Genomic DNA, 24734 nt, shown 5'->3' with positions numbered 1-24734 from the left:
GAAGTGCATTCAAGCTCTGAATAACTTCCTTTCAGGGTTAAAACTGAATGACTTACAGAGCTGATAAGGATTTTGGAAATATATGAATAACAGAAGACACTGCCATAGTACCCCCAACAAATTTCTTATTTATTCTACAGCAACTGCACCTTTAGAATGAAATAATAATTATGCAGGTGTGCCCCAAATACCCCGTGCCTTCGCACTCTGACTCATTATTTGTTTAATATATTTCTACCCCACCTTTTAGGGCAAGTCTTCACAAGATGGCATACAGTAAACAAGTTGAAATAAAAGTACTTGAATATTATTATAATAACCTCCCACAGTAAAAAATAGATAGGGGACAAACGATAAAGTGAATAAAGAGCTTTACATAATAAAAGGTCCATAAAGACCGCTTAAAAGCCGCAAGAGAGGTTGTCAAGTGGAATTCTCGGGACAGGAGGAGGAAATTCCACAATTGTGGGAGTGCCAATAGAAAAGCCCTGCCCTGGAAACCCCAAAACAGGTTCTCTGATCCAGGGTCGTGAGGATGTAGATGGTCCTTCAATTAGCCCAGCCCCAAACCATTTAGGGATTTAAAAGTTAAAACTACCACTTTAAACTGAAGCGAGAAATGAATGGGCAAATGACACAGCTGTTGCAAGGGAGTTATGATACATAACCCCTCACAATCATTTGGGTCACTGAATTTTGCAAAAGGTGAGGTTTCCAGACTACCGTTAAAGGCAGCCTTTTGCAAAGATCCTTAGCCTAGACTGGATATATTATAACCTATGTGCGCACAACTGAGGCCAAGTCCTCTTTCTCCAGACATGGTTGTGGTTGGTGAACAACCCTAACGTAGTAAAGGCACTCACAGATAGCCACTGCAGGCACTTGAGCCATCACAGATAACACTGGATCCAGGAGTACCCTCCCCACCGCAACCGAATATCTGATTCTTCAAGGCAAGTATAATCCCATCCAAAGCTGTCTGCAATCCTTTATCCAAATAAGTGGTCTTCCCAAAAACAGTAGGGGAGACTGGCCAGAACTCCATTGCACCCCAAAAGCCAACAACCCTGAGATGGAACAGTAGTAACCTACAAATATTTTTTTCTTACTATGTTGAAGCGTTATATCTTCTAACTTTTAGTGGTTTGGGATTTGTGTGCCATAAATGCTACACCCAAAATGAACAGGCTCTGATGAAGCAAGCACCAACAAATGTAAAAGCATACTGGTGTGTTTTCCCCCATTATCCCAGTGGGTGAATTTTATTTATTTTATTTTTTTAGTCAACCTGACAACAGCCATAAAACTGTCAGGTTCTAAGGCCACTTTCCCAAATGACATTTTTAATTGTTTCTCTTGGTGTTAATTTCACTCACTCTGCTGCAAAGCACTTGCTGCCCTGTGACTTCAATATTAGCTCTGGAGGTTTAAACACATGAGGCAAACAGCTGCTGTCTGCAGCTCAAACAATTTCTCTGGTAAAATTCTTTTCTTACAAATGGCCGTAACTCAAGCATTTATGGCAAAGTTCATGGTTCAGGGCAAAAAAATTCTACTCTCTGATCATCACTGCAGATTTCTTATGAGCCCCATGAATCTTTACTGTGTTCACTCTCCATGGTTCACACAAGGGCCACAATGTAGATTTCAATTACCGTATTTTTCGCCCTATAGGACGCACTTTTTCCCCTCCAAAAATGAAGGGGAAATGTGTGTGCGTCCTATGGGGCGAATGCAGGCTTTCGCTGAAGCCTGGAGAGCGAGAGGGGTCAGTAGGCACCGATCCCTCTCACTCTCCAGGCTTCGCGGACCTCTCCGCAAGCAGCGGGAGCGCTCCCACTGCTTGCGGAGAGTTGCCAGCATGCCGAAGCCTGCGCGCGCTGAGATCAGCGCGCCCAGGCTTCGCAGACCTCTCCGCAAGCAGCGGGAACCAGCGCTGGGCTCCCACGGCTTGCAGAGAGCTGCCTGTTTGGGGGCTGGGGTCGGGGGAAGCTCGGGCCTCCCCCGCCCAGCCCCGCGCCTGGGGGGGGGGGAATAATTTTTTCCCTTTATTTCCCCCCAAAAAACTACTTGCGCCTTATGGGACGATGCGTCCTATAGGGCGAAAAATACGGTATGTATATGTTATTTGGGGGGGGGGATTAAGCTTGTGCTTTATTTCAAAAGAGCGCAAATGCTCCATATATCAATGAGAGTTTGTCCTCTGATATTGGGGACAAATGCCTCAAAAAAATTTTTGAAATGTATACGTACAAATGCACACCTATGAGTGTAAAGTAGGTAGGTAGGTAGCTGGACAGACATATGCACACTAGAATATGAGAGGAGGTGGGAAGTGGCAGTGAGTCCTGTGAGTCCGGCCCCCTGCCTTGCAGGCCTTTCCCCACCTGGCCTGAGAAAGCAGGGCCCAGACTAACTCCAGTTACAGAAGCTGAGGCTCCTGAGGAGGCTAGAGACCATCTTGGCTGCCTCTCAGTGCAGACTCAGGTCATCGAGCCTGAGCTTCCACAGCTGCCACCTACCATGAACCACCACTGGCAAGATCGGCAGCAACAGCAGCAGATATCTTTTAAGCTAATGATAATATTTTATTCTCTACTTATGCTGTTTTAAATGTGCATTTTGTATTTGACTTCCTTTAGTAATGCTTTATTTTGAAATGTTATACACACACACACACACACACACACACACACACACTTTACCATGTTAAATGTGCATTCTGTAGTTGACCACCTTTTGTAATGCTTCATTTTGATATCTTTTAAGATAATACAGTGGTACTTCCGGTTGCGAATGGGATCCGTCCCAGAGGTGTGGCTGTATCCCGAAGTTTTCGCAACTGGAGAGACTGCTTTTGTGCCTGCGGCGGTAGACAGCTTCTGCGCATGCGCGAGCAGCAAAACACTTCCGGGTTTGCAGCTTTTGCAACCCGGAGTTCACGTTACCCGAGGGTAATGTAACCTGAGGTTCCACTGTACTTAAGTTTATTCTGGATTGTTTTATTTGATGCTATAATGTGCTGCAAGCCACTTTGAGGAGTTTTTTTTCTTAATAATATAAAGCGGTATAGAAATGGAATGAATAATAATACATTTTGAAGAAACCAACTTGCATACAGCAGTCCCTGTACTTTATAGAAATACAGTCTTGGAACATTTATTAAAAACTAAAATATATTCTTAACAAAATTTGAAAAGTACTGTTTACATTAAAGTAGGAAAACTTTTTATTAAGAAACAAGCGGGTTGGTGCAATCACACTCCATGCCCAAGTCACATTTTTCTGGAAGTGGTTGTTCCTGATGAAGACCAACTCCACAAGAGTGTTTTTATCCTTCAAAAACAAAATAACATTGGGTATACAGAAGTGCGTTATAGTAGCAGGATTAAATAACAAATGCTGATATTTTACAGGAGCAAATTAAGGCACAATATTGTTGATCACATCATAACTTCCACTGAATGTTGGCACTGCCCTGTTCTAGTCACCCTGTTCTAGCCACGCGGAAGAGCCGAAACAGTGAAGAAGGTTGCTGGTTGCAGCACCATGGAGAGCAACTTCTTCGACATGGGTTGAAAGTGAACTCAGGCCTTTTGGGCCTCTTCCTCCAGTCCCTCTCTCAGGGCTCCTCCCTCTTATGAAGAATTAGTCCCTTCAAGGGCCAACCCTCGGGCCTGAAGATGAGGAACTTGTGCTCCATGGCCTCCTGCCTATAGGCCCCGGGCTGTCACAACTGGTTTAATGGGCTCCAGCCTGCCATGGCCAGGCTCCTTGGCCCCCTGGTCACATCAAATTCAGAGCCAGGACTATCTCAGTCACTGCTGGACCCTAGGGTCATTGTAGGTGATTATTATTGAAAAGTGAGCACTTGTACTATTTGAGAAAAGGAGAAGAGCAAAATTGGATCTACAAGCACTTAGATTGCCTGGAGCAGAGGTTCCCTATTATGGTGGGGGAGACAGGACATCTGGGCTCAATGCCATCCATCATAGGACAGTATTGAACCCAGCTTGGGATCCAGAGGGTATCACACTGGCCTTATTTCAGAGCACCCTGCTGGCTTCTTCTAGTGTAGATACTGGCAAGAGGCAGGCTCATCCAGGAGAACCAGGAGCAGGAGCACTTCCACCTGATCCAACCCCAGCCAGATGCTAAGGGTTTTTGGGTTGCTCTGTTTGTCACAAATAAATGCACAGTAATGCACATACTGCATTTTAGTTAAACTATACATGTATTTTATCTTGTCAAAAAGCAAGAGATAAATATTCTTCATCCTATGCAAATAAAAGTTTCAAGTGATACCATACTGATAACGCACACAACACAACCTTAAGCATGTTTACATGCTGAGTTCAGTGGCTCTGACTCCACAGTAACTGTGACGAGGATTGTAGCCTTAAATCAAATGCTTGTGGTTGCTTATGTCTGAAATGAAAAGACAGAGATGGCCATGCTTCTTTAGTTCTTAAGCTTATATTTACTTCATTATACTTTAATCCACTATCCTCTGATATGGAGATGGTTAGAAGAGTCACAAAAACAAAATATATCTTAAGACTATAAGGCTGATACATTCCACAAAAGTTTAAAATGGGAAATGTCCTATTTAAAAATATGGAGAACTTCTAAAAATGACAGCCATCTGATGTATGAAAATTATTCACAACCAAAAACAGACAGTCTGGAAATAACCAGGATGACTTCATTTAGACAGAATTGCCCAAATCTGTTTCTAATATACACAGTACACATAATAAATTTTTACAATATGACAAGGAAAACAAACTTAATAAAAGTTCCTGATCTTTTTTAACACAAGCATGCTATAGCCACGTTATGTTTATAATATTTTATCCATGATATCACGGCTAAGTAACAAAATCTAAGCAACACAAAATCAGTTACTGGGTATGACTTCACCACACAACTACCGTAACTACACTGGTTATGTACATAAAAACCACACTATCCATATGCCTATCTCTACAGCTGGAAGAAGGGCTGAAGGATTGCCTGGAATCCCACTTTTCACAAATGTTCCCCAGTAGGCCTGATGGGGGACTCCCATCTCTGATCTCATAGCCTGACAGGATTAAAAACTCCAGTCTGGCTTTAGGTCTATTCTTGGGAAGTGGGGACAGGGGAAAAAAGCACCAGAGCAGCTTCTAGGCAGTTCTCATTACATAGATGGCCGCAATAACAGAATAGCTGGAATAAGCTGTAGTTCTGCCTGTCCCCACTTGCCAGCTGAATATGATTGCTCTGCATCATCAAGAAAAGAAAGGAAAGGATACATTACAGTGTGACATACTGGTTACCCAACCAGTACTGGCCCTGTGCAAATGCAGAACCTGGGAGCATCAGTGTTCTAGCATATTCTACAAATATTGCATCTTGTCTCCAGTCTTTCAGAGACGCCAGTGTATACTGTATAGTGTGGCTGTACATTGGTGGAAGGCCAGTGTGCAAATGCTCCATGCACAAACGTTGTGGATATATGCTAGCCAGTGTCCTGGAATATTTTTGTAAATTTTGTCAACCACTATTGGGGACCAGCTGTTAGTAATGCAGTCTACACACTACACACACAGTTGCAAATTCTGTCTTCTTATCAATCTACTGTCCTGCTTAAAAAGTGGCAATAAACTTCACAGGATCAGTATGAATTTGTAAAAACAAAAAAACAAAAAAAGGAGAGAGAGATTTTATCCTATTTTAGTTCATCCGCTGTTATTTGATAAATGCTTCTAAACCTTTTGGCAAACAGTATCGGCAGGAAAAGCAAAGATGTCTTATGATCACAGAAGGCAATTTTCTTCAAGGATTGAACTTTGCAAATATATCCCCATGGGTCCCATGGTTCTTCAATCTTGCCCCTTTACAGTCTCAGCTGGCATTCCTGCCTGGGCATCTTGCCAAGTGGACTGGACTGCCCCTTATTGTTGCTTCTGTTCTTAAGACACCTGCACCAACTGCTGTTATTCTTGGCTTCAGGAAATTTTCTGCCCACTGGACAAGCTCCAGTGCTGTGCAGTAATATGATGCAGATTGCAGCACTCTAGGATGCATGTGTCAAAACAGTGCCATGGTTTGTAGCAGATACTGGAAATGGGAGGTGGGAACCAGTAGTAGAAAAATGCTGCCTACTCAAATTGACAGAAAAGTGACCTCTGCACTATGTCAGAAATTCCTCTAGACTTACCAAATAACTGAGTGTGCTTTTATCATACACAGTGAGATTCATGTGGAAAATGGAAACACTACATCACTTGACCTCAGATTGCTTCCCTTTTCAACCACAGATGAACACTATGAATAAAATTCTAAATCAACTTAAGATGTATTTTTAGCAGCCTCTCATTCTTTTCTTTAAAAAAGTGAGAGGTAGTTTTATGTTTAGATGAATAAATCAAGTAAGAATATCTATCTACCTACCTACCTACCTACCTACCTATCTGTAGTTGAAGTTTACCATTGCTACAGATGATCTTTTGGTCTCTCAAAGATTTTACTTATTGGCTACGTTTGGACAGCATACCAAACTATAGTTTAGCATGACAAGAAGAAGAAGCAGCAAACCTCTGGCTTTCAGCTCACCTACTTCCCCTCTCCCTCCATCCAACCACAATAAGTTTGGAAGTTTTCCCTTTTGTTTTTGCTTAACCACAGCAAGTCCTGGTTTTTGAACCAACAAACAGTTAATGTTAACAATGGTTTCTCGAAAGCGCACTGACTTGAAGATTCAATTCAATGCATGGCATCATCATATATTTGACTACTTTGTCTTGACATGATTTAGCTGAAATCAAATGGTTGTAAAGCTCTAATGAGCTCTATAAAAAGGGGCATGGTGGTTGTATTTTTGCATTAATCAAGATCCCAGAGCTGTTTAGCGTATATTAATTAAAAAAAATCAGTATACAATCCTAAACAATCAACTAAAAAAACTACTACTGCACCAACATGGAAATACAATTAACTGCCTCCAAAGACCTGGGTAAAAAGCTATGTCTTTACTTGATGCTGGAATGAAGGGGCCATCTGAACCTCCTAGGGGAGAGAGTTCCATGTTTGGGTGCTGCTACTGAGAAGTCCCTGTACCTGCTGGCAAGACAGTTAAGAGTTAAAGTATTTGCATGCTTGATCTCAGAGCCCAGGCTGGCTGATATAGAGAGCGGCACTCCATCAATCAAGTTTCTTGGTCCCAAGTTTTTAAGGGATTTATACATTAACGTCAACACCTTGAAGCCCAGTAACAGAGAGGCAACCAGGGCTGATCCTTCAGAATAGGTGCTATCCGATTCGATACAAATGCGCCAGCCAGAATTCACATGGACACATTCTGCACTAGTAGCAGTTTCCAAACTATCTTCAAAGCTAGCCCCACATAAAGAACATTAATCTAAATGTGATCCTCAGGGCCATTTCCATGGTCAATTTGTAGGAAACTTGAGTGTACGCTCAAAATGGAACTAAAATCAAACCTGGATCCCCCGCTACGACTTCAGGCACCCGGGCTGTTGGCAGACCAACTCTGCACACATGACATGAAGGCTGGCAACATCAACCCTGTCATGTGGGAACCCCTTGGAGATGACTGCAGTGAATGGAGACAGAGAGTCAGGTTGTGTATCCATAGTAGTAATCAGAGGAGGAATGATGGCTGGGAGGAGCACAGAGAGAAGAATCACCACGGTGCATCTGCAGCAACACAACTGGACACCTTCAATTGCCCCAGTTGCAAAAAACCCCAAAAACATATTGGTCTCTACATCCACAGCAGGCACTGTAATCTTCTAAAAGTCTGACTTTACCGCCAAAGATGCACCCCTCCATTGGCTCTGGAGACAGGTACATGCCAACCAATTACTCAGCTCCGAACTCTCTTATTCCCTTATTCCACAATTTCTCATCTCACTCTTTGCCACTAAAAGCCATTACCAAAAAATTCGTAATGTTGGAATTCTTGATCATGGAATTGCACAAAGCAAGCAAACTATTTGAGATTTTTAAAATTAATTTTTCACAGTGGATATTTTTTAATTCACAGCATATACAACTCCACCTACCTGCACAAGAAGAATACATGTGAAGCTAATGAGTTCTGAGCAAGTTCAAATACAGGAATCTTGAGAAGTATCTCAAAAGCAGGTGTTTTTCTTAAAGATCTCTAACTCCTCGTACAGGATCATGCCAATGGTAAGGATCACCCATAGTCCCAAAATTATAATCAGTCAATGCAAATAAATTCTGCAGAATGTAGCAAATTTGTTTGCCAGCATTCATACGTTGAATCAGCAGTGACCTGATCTCTGCACATTGAACACCATCTCCACATCAGGTATGACTGGTGCTTCCGCAGCATCAGTAACTTCAGTAATACATTATCAAATGTAACTCGATGAATTAAACTGTCTTCACCATGGCAAGCTACAATCTTGAGTCTTGACAGCTCTGATGTAATCATACATGTAAAGACCCCAGACTACACAATTGTTGAAATGCCTCATGCCTACAACCAATCTGTTGCTTTTACAAGTTTAATCTCAGTATTAAGGAGCTGATTGTGGAACCATGTCGATACAACATCTTCAACCCAGCTGTACATCATATAAACCACTATAGGTGGTGTCAAGCTCCCATGATTCCTAGTAATACTGCATACCTTTAACTCCATAATCTATAATACTACAAAATACAGCTCTCTCTTTTTCTCTCTCCAAAGCACAAGTGGACTATCAGCAAGGGTCCGACTGTGTTATTCCTAATTACCTTTTTTCACTCTTGATCCTGTGGCTCTCATAATTAGTTACCTGGGGCTGCAATCCAATTTGAAGTGATGACAAGAAAGTGATCCATGAAAAAGTAATAAGTTAAATCCAATTTCAGCCTTCCTCTAATTAAATGCACATGGAACTAATGACTCAAACCCTACCATTTCAGTGATAATGGTAATTAGCGAGGTGGGAGTCACTCTCTTTTTCAACACCGTAGGTGTAAACCACAAGGTAAAATGGCAGGAGCACTCTTAATTACATGTGTCATTTTGTCAGCAATTTACACATTTCTGACCAGTCAAGTATGTTTCATTTGTTTTCTTCCTCCATAATGTTTATAACGAATCCACAGATACGTTCCGGCACATTGTGTAGCCTTGCAACCTCTATAAACACAATCTGCCAGGAAATAAGTCACTTTGGAATGATGATAAAATAAACATTTTACCTGCATGAAAAACACCTGTTAAAAAGAGGAGTGGGAATGTCACAGGAAGTCGGCAGGCAACCAATTTTTTTTTTTTTAACTGCACAGCAATTTATTGCAACAATAACTTGATCAGATTTATGTTGGAACTAGGTCATCTGAAGGGATCTAGACCTCTCATAGTTTGGAGAAAAGCAGGGGTTTTTGTAGCTTGCCAAAAATATAATGATGCTAGACCAGTTTTATGCCGGACCCCAGGGCCTGACAGCCATATAGTATGCAAGACAAAGTAATACCCACGCTCAGATGTGAGTACATCTCTGTGAGTCATGTATCTCTGTGAGTCACTGATCTGGGCAAACGTTTTGGGATTGGAAGCAAGCCCAGAACAGTGACTCATGCAGGAAATCAACAGGCAGCCTCCTCTAAGGCTGAATAGTGGTGATGAACTGTTCCTTCTGATGTGATCTGGTCCAATGTGATTAGGTGGCAAAATGCCCCCCCCCCCGCCCAGCATTTGTTTGTTAAGAGATATGCTCGGAACATTACTCACACAGAGACACAGTAGCAACCTCTCTTGTGTGTGGATCTCTTGGAGATCACAGAAGCCTTTAATTAGTTAATTATTTACTAACAGCACAAAGTTAGGAAATGACCACCCTAGAACAATAAGGACTGAAGAAAGAATCTGTACATTAAGTATTAACATGGTAGTTTGACCCTATGTGGGCAGGAATTTTACAGCCATTTTTCTCATGCTCCGGAATTCCGTTCCCTAGGATATCTGCCTGGCTTTCTGATGATACATTAAGACACGTCTATTTTGATTAACTTCTGCAGTAGTGTTTTGTTTGTGATGATCTCTCTCTACTGTTTGGGGATGTTTGTGTAAGTTTCTCTGCTGTTTTTTAAAAAAGTATGTTGTTATTGTATTTGCTTTGATGTTTATTGTTTATAAGCAGCTTTGGGTTTTACTTTTCAACAGAAAGAGAGGGGGAAAATATGTGTTTGTTTTTTGAAGTCCAAATCAGTAAGTAATCTGTGTGCTGCTGACCCTGATTCAGAGCAAGTCTGGACTGTGTGGCCACACCGATGGATCGCAATGCCCAACTTGTTGGTCACGTGATTCCACTATAGCGACAGAAGCACAAGTCTGGAGTTCATATGGCTCAAAAGGATGTAGCCGATTGATTAAATAATAATAATAATAATAATAATCCTGAAATCCTAAGTGCAGGAACTTACATCGATTTAAGTTAAGCTGATGTAAGTTACCTCTGTTCCAAACTCCATTGAGCCTGTGCAAGACTGGTTGAGGAAAAACAAGACTTGAAAATAGAGTTTGGCTAACATCACCCTTTTTGCCAGCATATGTTCTGCTGGAATGCCAGCAGAACTCATAAGTGATCTGAAAGAGGTTTGGAATTGGTGTCCTACCCCTATCCCACCACACACCCTTCTTTTGGACTTACACCTGTTTAAGTTCTGTCAGCTGAGCCAAGTTGGACAGACAACCCAAGACCCGCCTTTTCTAAACTCAGTCATCTCAGAGGATCTTGTGCTTGGACTGCACTGCACGTTTTATGTTTATGTCACTGTTTTTCTGTTACTACTCACTCAATTCATTTAACACTGAATAACAAATGGCATGTTAATATTACCAAATTGTACAAAGCAAGATACCCCAAGATGCTGCTTTAGACCTTTTGAAAAGTATTTTTGGCCCCAATGTCCAACTTTCTTTTGAGCACACAATATAACATTTTAAGGCAAATTTTAATGCTGCCAAAATACACATACTGTTTTATTTTCTTAAAGCAAAAGTGTGTCTCTTGATTTTCTTCCAATTTATAAATTCATGCCAACAACTAAAACACCCAAAGATCGGGGGGTGGGGGGGGAAGGTAGTCTCAAAAGTCAATGGTTAAAAGTACATATTGTAATCAAGGAAAGATCTATTCCTAGGCATACACATCCTGGCCAGGCGAAGATATAAATCTCCAGGGCTAACTCAGACCAGCAAAATAGTTATTTTATTTTATTTTACATTATGAAATAGAAGTACACCAGTGGCAAATATTTTCACAGAGAGCTTTAATCTCGATTCTCTACCCATTTTGTTTTTGTGGTTTTGATATTTTTATGGTCTTCTAATTTCTGGCTATTAAAATCAGATCATTGAAACTTTCTGAATTTCTTTTGTTTGTATTATTAGGCTGCAAAAGCAGAGACCTTTGCCAAATAAAAGACAGAGTTGTATACTATCTATGCTTAAAAATGTGAGTCAGAGGATTTGTATTGGGAGGTTTATTTTTTTAAAAAAACCTAGCAGAATCCCACATCTCAGACAAAATGCTTATATACAAAACATATGAAATGTGCTAGAACATGTCTCCAATAATAGCTGTCAAGGTCAACAGGTAACAAAAGAAATTCTACAGGACGACAGTCAACTGGATTGTATCCTTGTGTCAAAATCAATGGCCACAGATAGACCAGCACTATTGTATGCAAAGCGCTGAATCCTTCAGTGGAGAGTCGCTAGGAATGGAAGAAATTAACAGATTTTCTCCCTTAGTTTTTACCTGTTCAGCTCACCTCTCAACCACAAATTAAACAGTGTGAGACTGAATCTTCACTTAACACTATCCTTGCATGTGTATATACAACAGTCAGCGAGTCTATCAAACTGGCCCATTTCCTTGATTATCAGTTCACAAGTTTAGGGAGAAGCTGGCCTAACCAAATTGCACAGCAAAACATTCCAAATTAACATTCTACCCCACTCGCATGTTTCAAGCAAACAGAAGCAAAAGTGCACTGCAGAGTTTGGACTAGATGACCCCCGGGGGGGGGGGGGTTTCCTCCAACTCTACAATTCTATGAGATAAATCTTTTGTGTTTTTTTATCCATGTATTTCTTATTTTCATGTTTTTTTAATGCACCAAAGCTAGGGAACACAGGCTTTCATATGTAAATTTTGGTTAAGTCCCTAATATAAATCTTAAAGCAAATCTTAAAGCACCCAGCAATAGGTACCTAAAATAGCAAATAATATGTCCAAATTAATTTTTGAAAAATACTGCCTGCAAAATTATTAATCACTGTTTTAAAAATCTGTCGGAAAAAGGACAAAGAACTTAGTTCATTTGTTAAGTGCCAGAAGAATTTAGCCCAAGAATAAATGAAATCATGACAAATTTAGACAGTTGACTGTTGATAGAGATGATACAAAACACAAGGATATTCAATATTTCATATTGTCAAGTAGCATGAGAAAGGGTCCATGTATATTTGTAAATGTTTCCTTAACAATTTCTCTTCCATGCTCAGACACTTTCAAAATACATATCTTTATTGTGCCATTGGGATCACAGTGTCTGTTATATTCAAGAGTAGGTTTAAGGATGCAAAAGCTCAAAGAGCAAGGGTGGAAAAAGAATGGGCAGTCATTTGAATCAGTGAGTGACAGGTTGGACCAGCTCTCTGTATACATTAATAAATTAGAATTTTAATTGTGTCTCTGACTGCAGAAGCAGCTCCAGTACTTTAATATGTACCAACAATTGGCTATGTTATGGAATCTGCAACGTGGCCCTCACTGTTGACCTCTGAAACACAATTCCCAGTCTGACTACGGAAACTGTTTGGTTTGATCCTTTCAACTTATTTGAATCCTGACAAATAAGCTCACAGCTGAAAGGTCAACACAGTCATATTTCATCCTCTGGAGCAATTCTTAAGACATCTGCACAACAAAGCACTTCTTCTAGTACCTGACACTGGGCCTCGCTAGCACAATATCTCATTAAAAATGTCCCCAGTAGAAGAGTCTATTAAAAGGCAAATGGATCAGCAATAGATTGACCAAAATACCTTCAAAATATTTTTGAAGTTCTAACAAAACAGCATGGATTCAGCGTTCTGTTCTTTCACAACAATGCTTTAAAATATGCATTTGCTCAGAGACAGAACACCCACTCCTCCTGAAAGAATATCAATTAATGATAAACAGAGAGTTGGGGTTCAGCCATGGAGTTGAACGTAACCGTGTGACCTCGGAGTTCTGACCATGCCTCTACATCCCAGCTGTCCTGTAATCGTGAGCCATCAGCTTAATATGCCAAGCTTAGTGTCTCCATGCATAAAACCAGGTTAACAACATACACTTTATATGTTTTAAGCATTGTTCCTTAAAAATAACTTTGGAGGAAAACATGATTTCAAGTAATTATACAAGATACCTTACTGTGGGGGGGCGGATTCTGAACCTTGGTTTGGATCTTAAAATAATCAGGCAGAAAGAATGTTTACTGTTCCCCCATCTCTCCTGCAGCTGCCTGTCCTACTCCCCACAAGCCTATCCAGGTGATCAGTGTGGGATGGGATCCTAAGTAATGTGCAATGGGATGGATGAGGAGGCTGGATCGCCTCACACAGGCAAGTCTGGACCTGATTTTGGAAGATTCTCTGCAGCAGATTCCCTGTGCTTCATATGCTACAATGTTCAGGATGTCTCCCTGACTCCTCAGGGGCACAGATAGCTACCGGGGAGTGAAGGGGAAGGTAAACTTCCTTCTGTGGCCTTCCTCCCATTCATATATTTTAGGAATGAAGCCAAGGATTCCATTTTTTCCTTTAGAAAAAAATATCACCGAGATTATCTACAGATACTTCTTGAAATGGATAAAGTCCTGGATATAATTAAACGAAACTACCGGAATTTGTATCTGAACTGGATGTGCTTCCCTTAGAAAGACAAGTGGCAAATGTCAATATAAACAATAAACCATCTGTGGTATGTGAATAAACTAAGCTAACCTTAGCAAATCCCTAATACTTTTACGATTTAATTACCATTCCTCCAAACTGTATGCCAAATCAGTAGTTGACACACGTCTATTTTCTTGATACAACATGATGAAAAACTACTTGATATGCAGCAACACAGAGTAAAAGAATGGACAGATTTCCTTGCAAATATTACTCAGCATATATTGAGGTTCTAATAGCACATACATGCTTCTTAATATGGTAAACAAACGGTTCTGAGAAACTTCCAAACACAAAGGTCTATTCACCAAAACTTATCAACAAAACAAGATTTGCTTCACTAACTTTGAAGTAGAGTTAGCACATAGACCTTATTTCAAAGGATTATTAATTCTTCTAGAAATCTTTTACATAAGAGCACAGTGACTCTTCATTTTTTTAGAGTATCAAAGATCCAAGGTAGATTGGTGGATACTTCCCATTCCAGAAATCGCTCTTCTTCAATGGGGACCTCCAACATAGGAAGTTGAGAACTGAACTTGGGACTTTCTGTCACTGATCTACAGCCCTTCCCCGCATAAACTTTCAAGACCTTTGTTTAACAGTTTAACTGGTAAAATAAAGTCTCAAGAGCACTTACTATTGATACATTTACACCATGACTACCACACCACTAAGCATGACTGAGACAATGGTGACATCAACAGAATATTTTTTTAAAAATCTGCCACTACAAGTTTCCATGCCAATTGATCCTATTAAAACACATCAAGGAATAAGTACATTGTTGTTGTTGTTATAATGTCTTACCTGAAGGGATGGTTGTTTCTCATTCCTCTTGGGAGACTTCAGCCCACTAATTTGTTGTTGCTGCTGCTGTTGCTGCTGTTGTTGTTGCTGCTGCTGCTGTAACAAAAGCTGCCTTGCTACCTGAAGAGCCTGAAGGAAAATAATGATAGAAAGAAGTTTCACCAATCATAAATTATTGGTTTATCTTATGTATAATATATACTCACCAAAGAAACCACCAGAATTTGATTGTCATTGGAGTACAGCAATGACACAATAATATTCACACTAACAAACCCTAGAAAACCAAAGCCCAAATGTTCATATGGTACTGATAGTGCCTCATTTAGCACAAAAATGAACTGACTCTAGTTGATGGCTTGTGCTAATAAACTGTTTTCAATAATGTATCTATAATTCAACACTCTGACCCTATCCTGGGGTGGGGGTGGGGGGAGGTGGACTGCAACTTTCACATTAAAGAGTGTCAGTTTATCAGGCTGTGTGTAGATGTCCAAACTTTTTTTCAAAAAGGGCCAGATTTGATGAAGTGAAGGGCCGTGAGGGCCGACCAAAGGGTCAACCAAAGTTGTTAACCTTTTCTTAGGATTGAAGTTGTTGAGGTATTTTTAGGATTTTACCCCAAGAAATAAACTGCCACAGGGGCCAGATTAAACCGACTGGCGGGACAGATTAGGCCCCCGAAACGGACTTTGGACATGCCTGGTATATTGCAATCTGATGTAAGAAATCACGGTTTCTGTAGCAGGTGTAGAAATATGAAAACAATAATAATAGTAATAATAGTAATAATAGTAATAATAGTAATAATAATAATAATAATAATAATAATAATAATAATAATAATAATAATTTTTATTTATACCCTGCCCTCCCCAGCCAAGGCCGGGCTCAGAAAATGGTAGTTACTTAGAACAGCCCTGGCAATTTTACATTCTATTGAGTTGGTAGTGGTCTCAGCCTCCTCTCAAAGCTTTCTCAAAGCACATAAGTACACATTCCTCTAGTGCAGGGTTGGCTTACCACTGTTGGTAAACCAGCCCTGTTGTTGTTGTTATGACTCCAACCTCGATTAGCCCCAACCACTATGGAAAGGGATTATGGGGAGTCCAACAACATCTAGAGGGCCACAGATTAGCCAGTCACACCCTAGAGCAGTGGTTCTCAACCTGTGGGCCCCCAGATGTTGTTGGACTACAACTCCCATCATCCCTGAGCTCTGGCCTTGCTAGCTCGGGGTGATGGGAGATGTAGTTCAACAACATCTGGGGACCCACAGGTTGAGAAAGGCTGCCCTAGAGAAACAGATAGATTGTGAAACAGGGTTGGTTTGTTTTCTACTGTTCCCTAGTGAAAACACATAATGCAGAAGAGGGGTTGTGTTATTTCCTTCTTTGTACATTGCTTTTCCTCATGGGATTCTACTGAGGGAGGCATCAAGAGCAGACTGACTCACATTCTCCCATCTTCCCTCTCTTCATTATGAGGTAAGATAAACATTCTGAACAAGGAAATCCTACGGTTATCTGAGCACGGGATCTTCCATGCCCTGAAATATCAAACCCTCTTCAATGCTTTACAATGAAGGTGGATAATAAATTCTCAGCTTCTCTCTGTGGCTTATTCCCATGATATTTATAGAGTGATTGGTCTTATTTTGTATTATATATGCATTACATATTTAAGCAGGGTGCTGAAAACTGGTCCTGCCTTTTCAGAAGTAAGGCCCTGCCCCAGACTGCTGTAGAAACATTAGATGCTAAGATGACAAGTAGGGTCCTTCCTAGTTCAAACCAAAAATGGATTTGGTGAGTGTATTATTCTGCTTCCAGCAATGTTCAGAAAAACATACCTGGGAAATTCATAAACATGGTTTGATATGGAGACAGCCATATCCCGATGTCTGTCCTTAGCATTTAAATATCAGAGGTATGACATCTCTTAATGCCTTTTTGAAGGTATTCTGGCTCATATATATATTGATAGTCTTCTCCTCATTTTGAAATATCTAAGCATTTGCTCATCTCCACATTTTGCAACTATCTATGCCATAAAAGTTAATTGTGCAGCCTGTGAAAAATAATTGCTTCCTGCCAAAACAAAGCAGCCCTTTCAGAAACTAATAGAGAAGATGCAAATCCCCTGCAAGTCTGCACAGTGATGAAAACAGACTCCACCCTTCAGACAGGTTGACCACACCTGGCAGTGTGGGCTCAGCAGGAAGCAGCATCCTGAATACATGGCAACTCAGGGCCTGTTTCCTAATACCTGATGAGAAGTTAGCAAAGCACATAAACAGCAGCAAAGGCTGGATTTATGAAAGATCAGTAATGACTGGTTATATATATATCTATCTCAAAGAGGGAAAGTCGGTGGTGACAGTGCTAGAATTGGAAATACGTTTGGAATTGTTGAAGAGGAAGCCAGGTGACATAAACAGGAGGCTGGGGAAAAGATCACAAAGAGATGCAAGAAGTGTTTCCCTACCCAGCTCACTCTCAGAAGCCTGAAGCACTCACGAACATTTCAGATGCAAAGAAGAAAGCCTGCCTGTAGGAGCCAGAAGGAAATTAATGTCTGCAGGAGGACAGCTGGAAGCTTAGATGCCTCAAGGAGTTGCCTCTTGCTTGCTGCCTCATTGGAGGATTCACCATTGCTGGACTCAAGGGTTTCCTTGTCTCCTTGGAGACGTTCAGTACATGCGTAGGTGTTAACAGTGGGAACAGTGAAGACTTCATTAATGTAAAACAAGAAAGAAATAGTCCCTGTGCAAGATGCCTACACGGAAGGAGGAGAGTGAGGCATCCACACTTCCTTCTGCATATGTTCACCGAAATGTTTAGCAAACGCAGATTTCACTGCATTCTTGAATTAATTGAAGGGCATCTTTAGTTCTACAAGTCAGGAAGCATGAACCCTCAGAAAGCTGGAAAGATATGGTGACAAGGTAGGGGAATCTTATAAAGCAAGTCACAGTTGCAGCTGATGGTACTTAGCAGAGGCCCAGAATACTACGCATCCATTTCTACTCTTGAGGCCCCATCTGGAGGGACCCCTTGGAAATCTAAATATGGAAGTTTTCCAACATGGGAAGAACATTCAGCTGACATACAAGCAACATTTCAGTTCTGATACCTGGAAATATAAGTGATTCAGCGGTAAGACTTCAATGGATGGATGGAAGTCTAATAATATATAGTTAGTACATTTACCTGTTGGAATGCTAAACTGAAGATAGATAGATATTTCTGGTTCACATTTGGGAGGTATAGAACACTATCCTTGGTACTCGTGCTCTCCTCCATATGGCAGAAAGGGAAGCTTTGAGTCTCCTAGATGATAGTTTACTAAAGGAGAAAGACTTTTGAGCAATACAGTTATCAATGTGAAGCTGGCTCCATTTGGTACCTTAAACAACTAGGGCTGCACTCTTAACTGTACGTACCCGGGAGTAAGTGCCACTAAGAAACTTAGCGCTTCATTGATTTCCTCAAAATGTGATATTGCTTTCTATCTGTTCTGGCAAAAGAACCCCACATGTTGGTTAAAACCAGTTTGGTTTTTTTAATGTCCCCAGAAGAGTTAGCCTTGCAAGAAATGCCTCATTTCTCAACTGAGAGTGACTGTGAAGTTGAGACTCTGAGGCGGCGAACCCTTAAGGCCATCTTTCTTGTATTCATGGGGTCTTCTCACATGAGCATCTGTCAGGATCCCTATGACCTCCTAGAAGGTTACCACAAGAGACCTTTTTCTGCATTAGGAAAGGGTGTTTATAAGCAAATGAGAAGGAAACAGCTTCAAGATATAATGCATAGCTCAAATTAGGAAAGAACCACACAAAGAAACTTGAGCTAAAGCAAAAAGAAAATCCAATAAATATTAAAGAAGTGGGGAGGGGGTCCAGTTTTGCTTCATTTCTAAAATGTGAGTTTCTGGGGTTAAACTTGCCTTGAACTTGCTTGGAAGACCTCATGGCTACTCTAGTTGTGGGCTAGTTGCGGCTACATTTTGGCAACAAAAAGGTACTTTGCACATGCTTCAAGGCCACACTCAGTTATTAATTCATAAGGTCTAGCTAGGATCAAGAGTCAGTGAACATAGGTTCAAATTAAGCCCCAGGGGACCCTCTGAAAGCAGGCAGAAAGAACAATTGAAGTTGGCAGCAACTTAGTGGAACAGAGAGAGAAAAAACACATTACCCTTTCCCTCATATTGAATTTCGAGTTATAGAAAACGTTGGGGAGAAAGTCCTACTAGTAACAATCAGCACAATAAAGTCTTTACTGTCAAACCATGCAGTCTCTTCAGTGGTTCAGAGTAGCCCTCACTAGTCCTCTAATTTCATCTGAGCCTTTCCCCCTTCACTCCTAACCTGAGATCAAACCTGCTTGCCCTGCAGTTCTAAAGGCTAATCAACAGTCATCACTCCTCTGGAGCCAGAGAAGAAAAGAGAGGATCACTGAAAAGAAAGCAAGATGGCTAGCATAGTAGGAGAAGTGCTTGCCTTTCTTTCTTTCTCACCTCCTCTAAGCCATTTCAAGACTATTTGGAGTGCCTTTGTGAAATTAGCTTGCTGATCTCCATTCAACGTCGATGGATACCAGCCCTTATAATACTGGCACTTGTAGTCTAATCCAGTCTGACAAATGCTGCTTGAGAGAGAAGCACAGAACTAAGCAAGCCCTATATCTTTGTTAGTATGTAGACACAGCAGTTGGTATGCTACAGGGATGCCAGTAGGATTTTCTGGGCCCAGCACACTGTAGGGGTACTGGGCACAACATTTGCAGGTGTTTTATTTATATGTATAGGTGCCATTCTTTGGGGGTGGTGTATTGTGATTTAAATAGAAATATAATACTTTATACCATAGTGGGGAAGACTGTGAACACGTCAGATGACTTCTTACTCCTGTTTGGATCGCTTTGCTTTGGCAAGCATCAAGCAGGGATGGGAAACTGGCTTTATATATATAATGATGTCTGGCAGGCAGAATGTTAACTGATGAAGCTTTTCGCATAATTGTATTTCCGCACTAGAAAATGCTTAACCTGATGGATTTCTGCCTGCCATGTGGATTTTAAAAGCAACCATAATGCCAACCATAAACCATTGCAAGTTGTAAAAATGTTATGGTACTGAAGGTCTTTTATCAATGTGTCTTAAGATGCCAAAACTACATTTAGCTTGAACTGAGTGGTGTGTGTGTGTGTGTGTGTGTGTGTATAAAGACATTTATAGCAACCAAGGTTCAAATCCAATGCTTGGATAAATTCAAGATTAAAATGTTAAAAGGCAGTTTGTTCTAAGAGTATTTAACAAAATTTATGCACAGCTTGGTTACAATACAACCTCAAAGCAATTTAATATAACAACTACATAATAACTATTAAACACCAGGCTTTCTGTCAGATAAGAGCTTGCTCCCCTGTAGTACTGGCAGTATCCCTCATAACACTAGAGCTAAAGGACATTAAGTTGAAGGCTGGAAGATTCAGGACAGACAGAAAGGAATTTCTTCACATAACTCCAGAGTTAAACAACGTAATTTTCTCCCACAAGATGTAGTGATGGCTACCAACTAGGATGACGCTGAAAGAGGATTGATTATGCAACTGCATTGAGGGTAAGGATATTAGTGGTCACTAGACTCCCTGGAAAAGTTCCTGATGTTGGGAGAGATTGAGGGCACAAGGAGAAGGGGATGACAGAGGATGAGATGGTTGGACAGTGTTCTTGAAGCTACTAACATGAGTTTGACCAAACTACAGGAGGCAGTGGAAGACAGGAGTGCCTGGTGTGCTCTGGTCCATGGGGTCACGAAGAGTCGGAAACGACTAAACAACAAAAGCAACATTACTATATTCTGCCTCCACCACCAGGATGTATGTTTCTGAATACCAGTTGTTGGGAAACACAAGTGTTATTACACTTCGGGTCTTGCTTGTGGGCTTCCCATAAGTATCTGGTTGGCCACCGTATGGATGCTGGATTAGACAGCCTGATCCAACAGAGCTCTTAAATCTTTATCTTAATGTTTAGCATGAAACTAATCCCAGGTTAGAAAGAACATGAACTCCTGTCTTTGCTACCACCTTATGGATTTGGGTGGACATGCTATTGCACAGTCACACAGTAGCTATGTTATTAACTGTACACGTTATGAGCTAGTATTATACAACCCCCTTCAAGATGCATACAGTAACTTCTAATAACTTTCAATGCAGCAAACAGGATGGCACGTTCATAAAGTATTGAGCACACAAACCAGCAAATTTAAGTAAGCAGATGTGCCGGGATTACAGTATACTAAAATCTGTAATGTAATAAATGACCTTCTTATACACAGGATCTCAGCTTTCCTACCTTATTATAGGTATTCTCTTTACCTAATATGTATTCCCATCAATATTTCCTTCAAACACACAAAAAGAGAAGGACTGTAGCTCAATGGTAGAACACTTCCTTCCACACAGAAGGTTCTATTCCTGGTGGCTTCGGGTAGGGCTGAGAAAGGTTCCTCTTTGGAACACCTAAAGAGCTACTGTTAGTCAGAGTAGACAACATTGAGCCAGATGGACCAAAAGTCTGACTCAGTAGAAGGTAGCTTCCTATGTTCTCCATAATCAGTGCTCTATAATAAACACACGGAAGTGTAATGGGAATAGGGTGCAACTAGTGTGAGGGCAACTCTTTCCTAGTCCGTTAGCTCCATTTAGCAACTGTCATAAAGCAGTAGAAGAAGAAAGCTTCTGGAGAGAAGCTGAGAAGCTGGGCTGTGGATGGGACTAAGGGGAGAGGTGGGGAGGAAGATATGACAGAGGTTTATAAAAAGTGGACACAGCAGTGTTTTCCCATCCAAAATTAGAGCTTGGGATCATCTGATAAAACTAATAAGCATTAGATTCAGAGCAGAAATATACTACCACAACAGATAGTGATGGCTCCTAGATGGCTTTAGAATCTCTATGGACCTTCGGTCTGCTCTGGCTGTGCTCTTTATATGTTCCTGATATGTCACTGAGAAAACAGTACCGTGACACAATGACAAGGAAGACGTTGGGTGACACATGGAGACTAAGCAGACTTGAGCCTACACTAAATATGTAGTGATGCACCTTGAAACACTAGAGACGGTTCCTCATGAAAGCCAACACAAGTGCTTTCAGAATGACGAGGCTTCCCTGAAACAACCAGCTCTTTTCTCCCATCTCAGCGCAGATCCTCCAACGTTTGCTTAGAGACTTCTGGTCTACAAGTCCCACCTCATGTCTACTTACCCAGGCATATGACAGCTGAAAAACATTGTTCCTGGCAACTTAGGGATCACTGGTTGAGAAGAACTTACTTCTTATTTGTTTGTTTTGAAATGTTTTAAACATTCCACCCTGGGCTCCTTCAGGAGGAAGGGCAGAATATAAATCAAATGAGAAGTCATACTGTTCCCACGCAAGAAATAAGTTCCTCATGCATATTTTTATTGGTGAGATATTGACACACTGGGCATAAAGACTGCTAAGCTGATAATATACTCATACAGGTGCATATACACCTTGAGTATAACTATGCAGCTCTTGTCACCTCATCTCAGAAACAGTATTATAGAAATAGGAGAAATTGCAAAAAAGACCACAAATATATTAGGAATATAAAGCAGCAATCATACAAAGAAAGGTTAGGGACACACACACACACACATGAGATTTTGCTAGTATTTAACCTGAATGTGCTATGGTCCATGGGGTCACAAAGAGTCGGACACGACTAAACGACTAAACAACAACAACAATCTGAATGTGTACATGGAGGGAGCTCACTGTCATTTCTGCATTCATGTAGGTGGCTTTTACAGCACTAAATGGTTAAAAAGAAAAGCTGGTTTACATGTATGAACTGGTCTACACTGTCTGAAATCTTAAACTGCCAGAGGCTGGTAGATGGATGGGAAGGAAAGTACCATGTGCTATTAAAACCTCTTGAAGCATTTGTGCATAGCTATAAATGGATTAATAGACTGGCTTAGAGCACCTTTTGAGCTTCCTAAATTGTCCCTGAAGACACTGAAACAGCAGAACTTTCCCTTTCCTTATCCTGCTCCATGTTTTGTTTTGTTTTGTTTTTTTGTGTGAACCCAATCCAGATCCCCGGAAGAGAGCATGACCTTTAACCTAGATAACGGAACAGAAGTACAGCAGCCAGTCACTTAATATTATAGACAAGGCGATCTAATACATCCATTGATACTGACGGGCAATTCCAGGAGACCAGGAGAGATTTTGAAAGCAAGTCCATCTATTAAATTTGTACCTGCCCACCCAATGTGAAATTCCTTTCATGTGCCTGTCAGTTCTTTGTAATTCAGTGAAATCAACCAAAATATACACCAGGACTTGGTTTTATATATATATATATACACATACATACCGGTGTGTGTGTGTGTGTGTGTGTGTGTATATATATATATATATATATATATATACACACACACACACACACACGCACACAATGTTTTCTTTCTTGAAAGTAATTTAGTTCACAGGGGTTTTTTTCCTCACAGAAAAAAACTACTTAACATTCTCCTGAGCTATCATTAAGGAACAGTGCACTGTACACAATGAGATTCACAAGAACAGTGTTAAAAAAGAAAGGGGCGCCTGTAATAGATTTAACATGGGCGCAAGCTCCACACGCTCACTGCAAACACTTAGCAGCCAATAGGGGTGACAGCATAACTGCGCTGTCAATATTTTGCTCCAAAGTCAGCATCCATCCCTCCACAAGATTGCAAATACTTCTCATTTAGGCAAGCACCTAGCTGATGTGTTAAAAGGAAAAGCAAACGACATTTTCCATGGAGGTGGAGAAGTAAGCATAATTATGATAAATCCAATCTAAGTCCCATGAGGTTGGCACTCCACTGATAGGATATACAAAGCAACAGATTAATTTTCGGCTGGGAACTGTTTGAGTTTACAGAAAGTTGAAGGCACAGAACACACAAAACTGTTGACTCACTTTAAGCTTCCTCCTCTCTCCCCCCCCCCTTAAAATGATACACAATTTCCCCTTATTAAACATGGGAGAAAAACAATGCTCTTATTATTTTCCATGTATCTTTTATTAAGCCACAAAGAAAACAAGAGTTTGGCCACATGTTTGTTTGCTTGAGCTACTCCCTTTCCCTTCTGATAAATAATCAAGCCGGCCATCCAGAAAAAACAAAACCAGTGAGCTGGGAAATCTGATGGTCATCCAATAGACTGAGATACCAAGAAAGGCAACAGACCACTTTTCCCACAGTGGGTTTTGCTGGCCTGCACCTACACTGACATCTGAGTAAATAACTTTAGTCACTCTTTCCATCTTCCCTATGCAGTTAATCTTGCTGTTAAACAAATTGTCCCCGAGGCAGCTGCAAAATATTGTTGTTTTCCCCACTGCATACTTTGGAATATTGCAAAAAAAAAAAAAAAAGAGTTTTTCCACAAGCATGCATATTCTTAAAACGTTTGTGGCACATGCAGTTGGTCAAAATATATGTTTCTGTTCTTAAAAGTCTTAACATGGAACAGACCTCATAGAGGTTTTTGTTTTTTCCCCCAATAGCCTCTCTGAGGATGCTTATTCAGACTATACATTCTTCATGCCCTCTTGCGCTTCGTGGATATGACAACGACTGCTTCAAGTGATTGGACAAAAAGTTAGATATCTGTGTTGGTGGACTTTCCTGGACACAGTACAAATTCCAAACAAACAACGCAACCCCCCCCCCTCAAACCTACACAATTTATTAAGCCACGTGAACAAAAAGGAGAGGCACGGAACATGTGTTACAGCACTAGCTACAGATATTAAGCAGCATTACCTCTGGATTGAGCCAGGTGTCATAAATATTACAGACCCTGAAAATCTGAAGCAAAATCTCTGGCTTTAAAGTTAACAC

The 24734-nt window shown here is 40.7% G+C and overlaps 1 protein-coding gene across 23 annotated transcripts in view; it reads right to left on the bottom strand.

Annotated features, from left to right (window-relative positions):
- The window catches only part of FOXP1 (forkhead box P1), a 536656-nt gene that overhangs the window by 152711 nt on the left and 359211 nt on the right, over window positions 1-24734 (bottom strand). For all 23 annotated transcript variants that reach the window (XM_053378208.1, XM_053378193.1, XM_053378192.1 and 20 more), the window contains one exon: window positions 14792-14920. In XM_053378208.1, coding sequence (XP_053234183.1) covers window positions 14792-14920 — 129 coding nt within the window. The remainder of the gene's footprint in view (window positions 1-14791; window positions 14921-24734) is intronic.

The sequence above is a fragment of the Podarcis raffonei genome, chromosome 2, assembly GCF_027172205.1.
Source record: "Podarcis raffonei isolate rPodRaf1 chromosome 2, rPodRaf1.pri, whole genome shotgun sequence".
Taxonomy (NCBI): domain Eukaryota; kingdom Metazoa; phylum Chordata; class Lepidosauria; order Squamata; family Lacertidae; genus Podarcis; species Podarcis raffonei.
Note: the sequence above shows the minus strand (reverse complement) of the source record. Positions and strands in the feature narration are given on the sequence as shown.